This window comes from Phaethon lepturus, unplaced genomic scaffold (genome assembly GCF_000687285.1).
Source record: "Phaethon lepturus isolate BGI_N335 unplaced genomic scaffold, ASM68728v1 scaffold44506, whole genome shotgun sequence".
Lineage (NCBI taxonomy): Eukaryota > Metazoa > Chordata > Aves > Phaethontiformes > Phaethontidae > Phaethon > Phaethon lepturus.
In genome coordinates this window covers 1-304 of record NW_010547737.1, presented here as the reverse complement: position 1 = coordinate 304, position 304 = coordinate 1, and the positions used below count along the sequence as shown (strand labels likewise).

General features: G+C 63.2%; 1 protein-coding gene across 1 annotated transcript in view; it reads right to left on the bottom strand.

The window, feature by feature from the left end:
• Positions 1 to 212, bottom strand: part of LOC104622839 (heme-binding protein 1-like) — a gene marked incomplete at its 5' end in the record, with an annotated part of 4,011 nt that extends 3,799 nt beyond the window's left edge. The window contains 1 exon segment of the mRNA XM_010289738.1: positions 74 to 212. Within this exon segment, the coding sequence (XP_010288040.1) occupies positions 74 to 212 (139 nt within the window).
• Positions 213 to 304: the final 92 nt, after the last annotated feature.

The following is a 304-nucleotide window of genomic DNA, read 5'->3' as shown; positions in this document are numbered from 1 at the left end:
TCCCCAAGCCTCTGCTGGCAGTGGTCAACCACAAATATCCGCCAAGCCCCGCAGGGTGGGTAGCATCTCTCACCCTTGTCGTTGGTTCCTCCGACGTACTTGAGGAGCTTGAGCACCCCTTCCTTCGAGGCTTCGTCGAATGGCTTCCCTGCCACCTCCACCGCTGCGAACCGCCCACCCTCGCACGTCCTCTCCTCGTAGCTGAGCTGTTCCTGGGGACGGAGATGGGGATGGAGATGGAGATGGGGGAGGAGAAGCTGCCAGCTGCCCGGCCGGCAGGGCTGGGAGGAAAGCACTGCCCAGA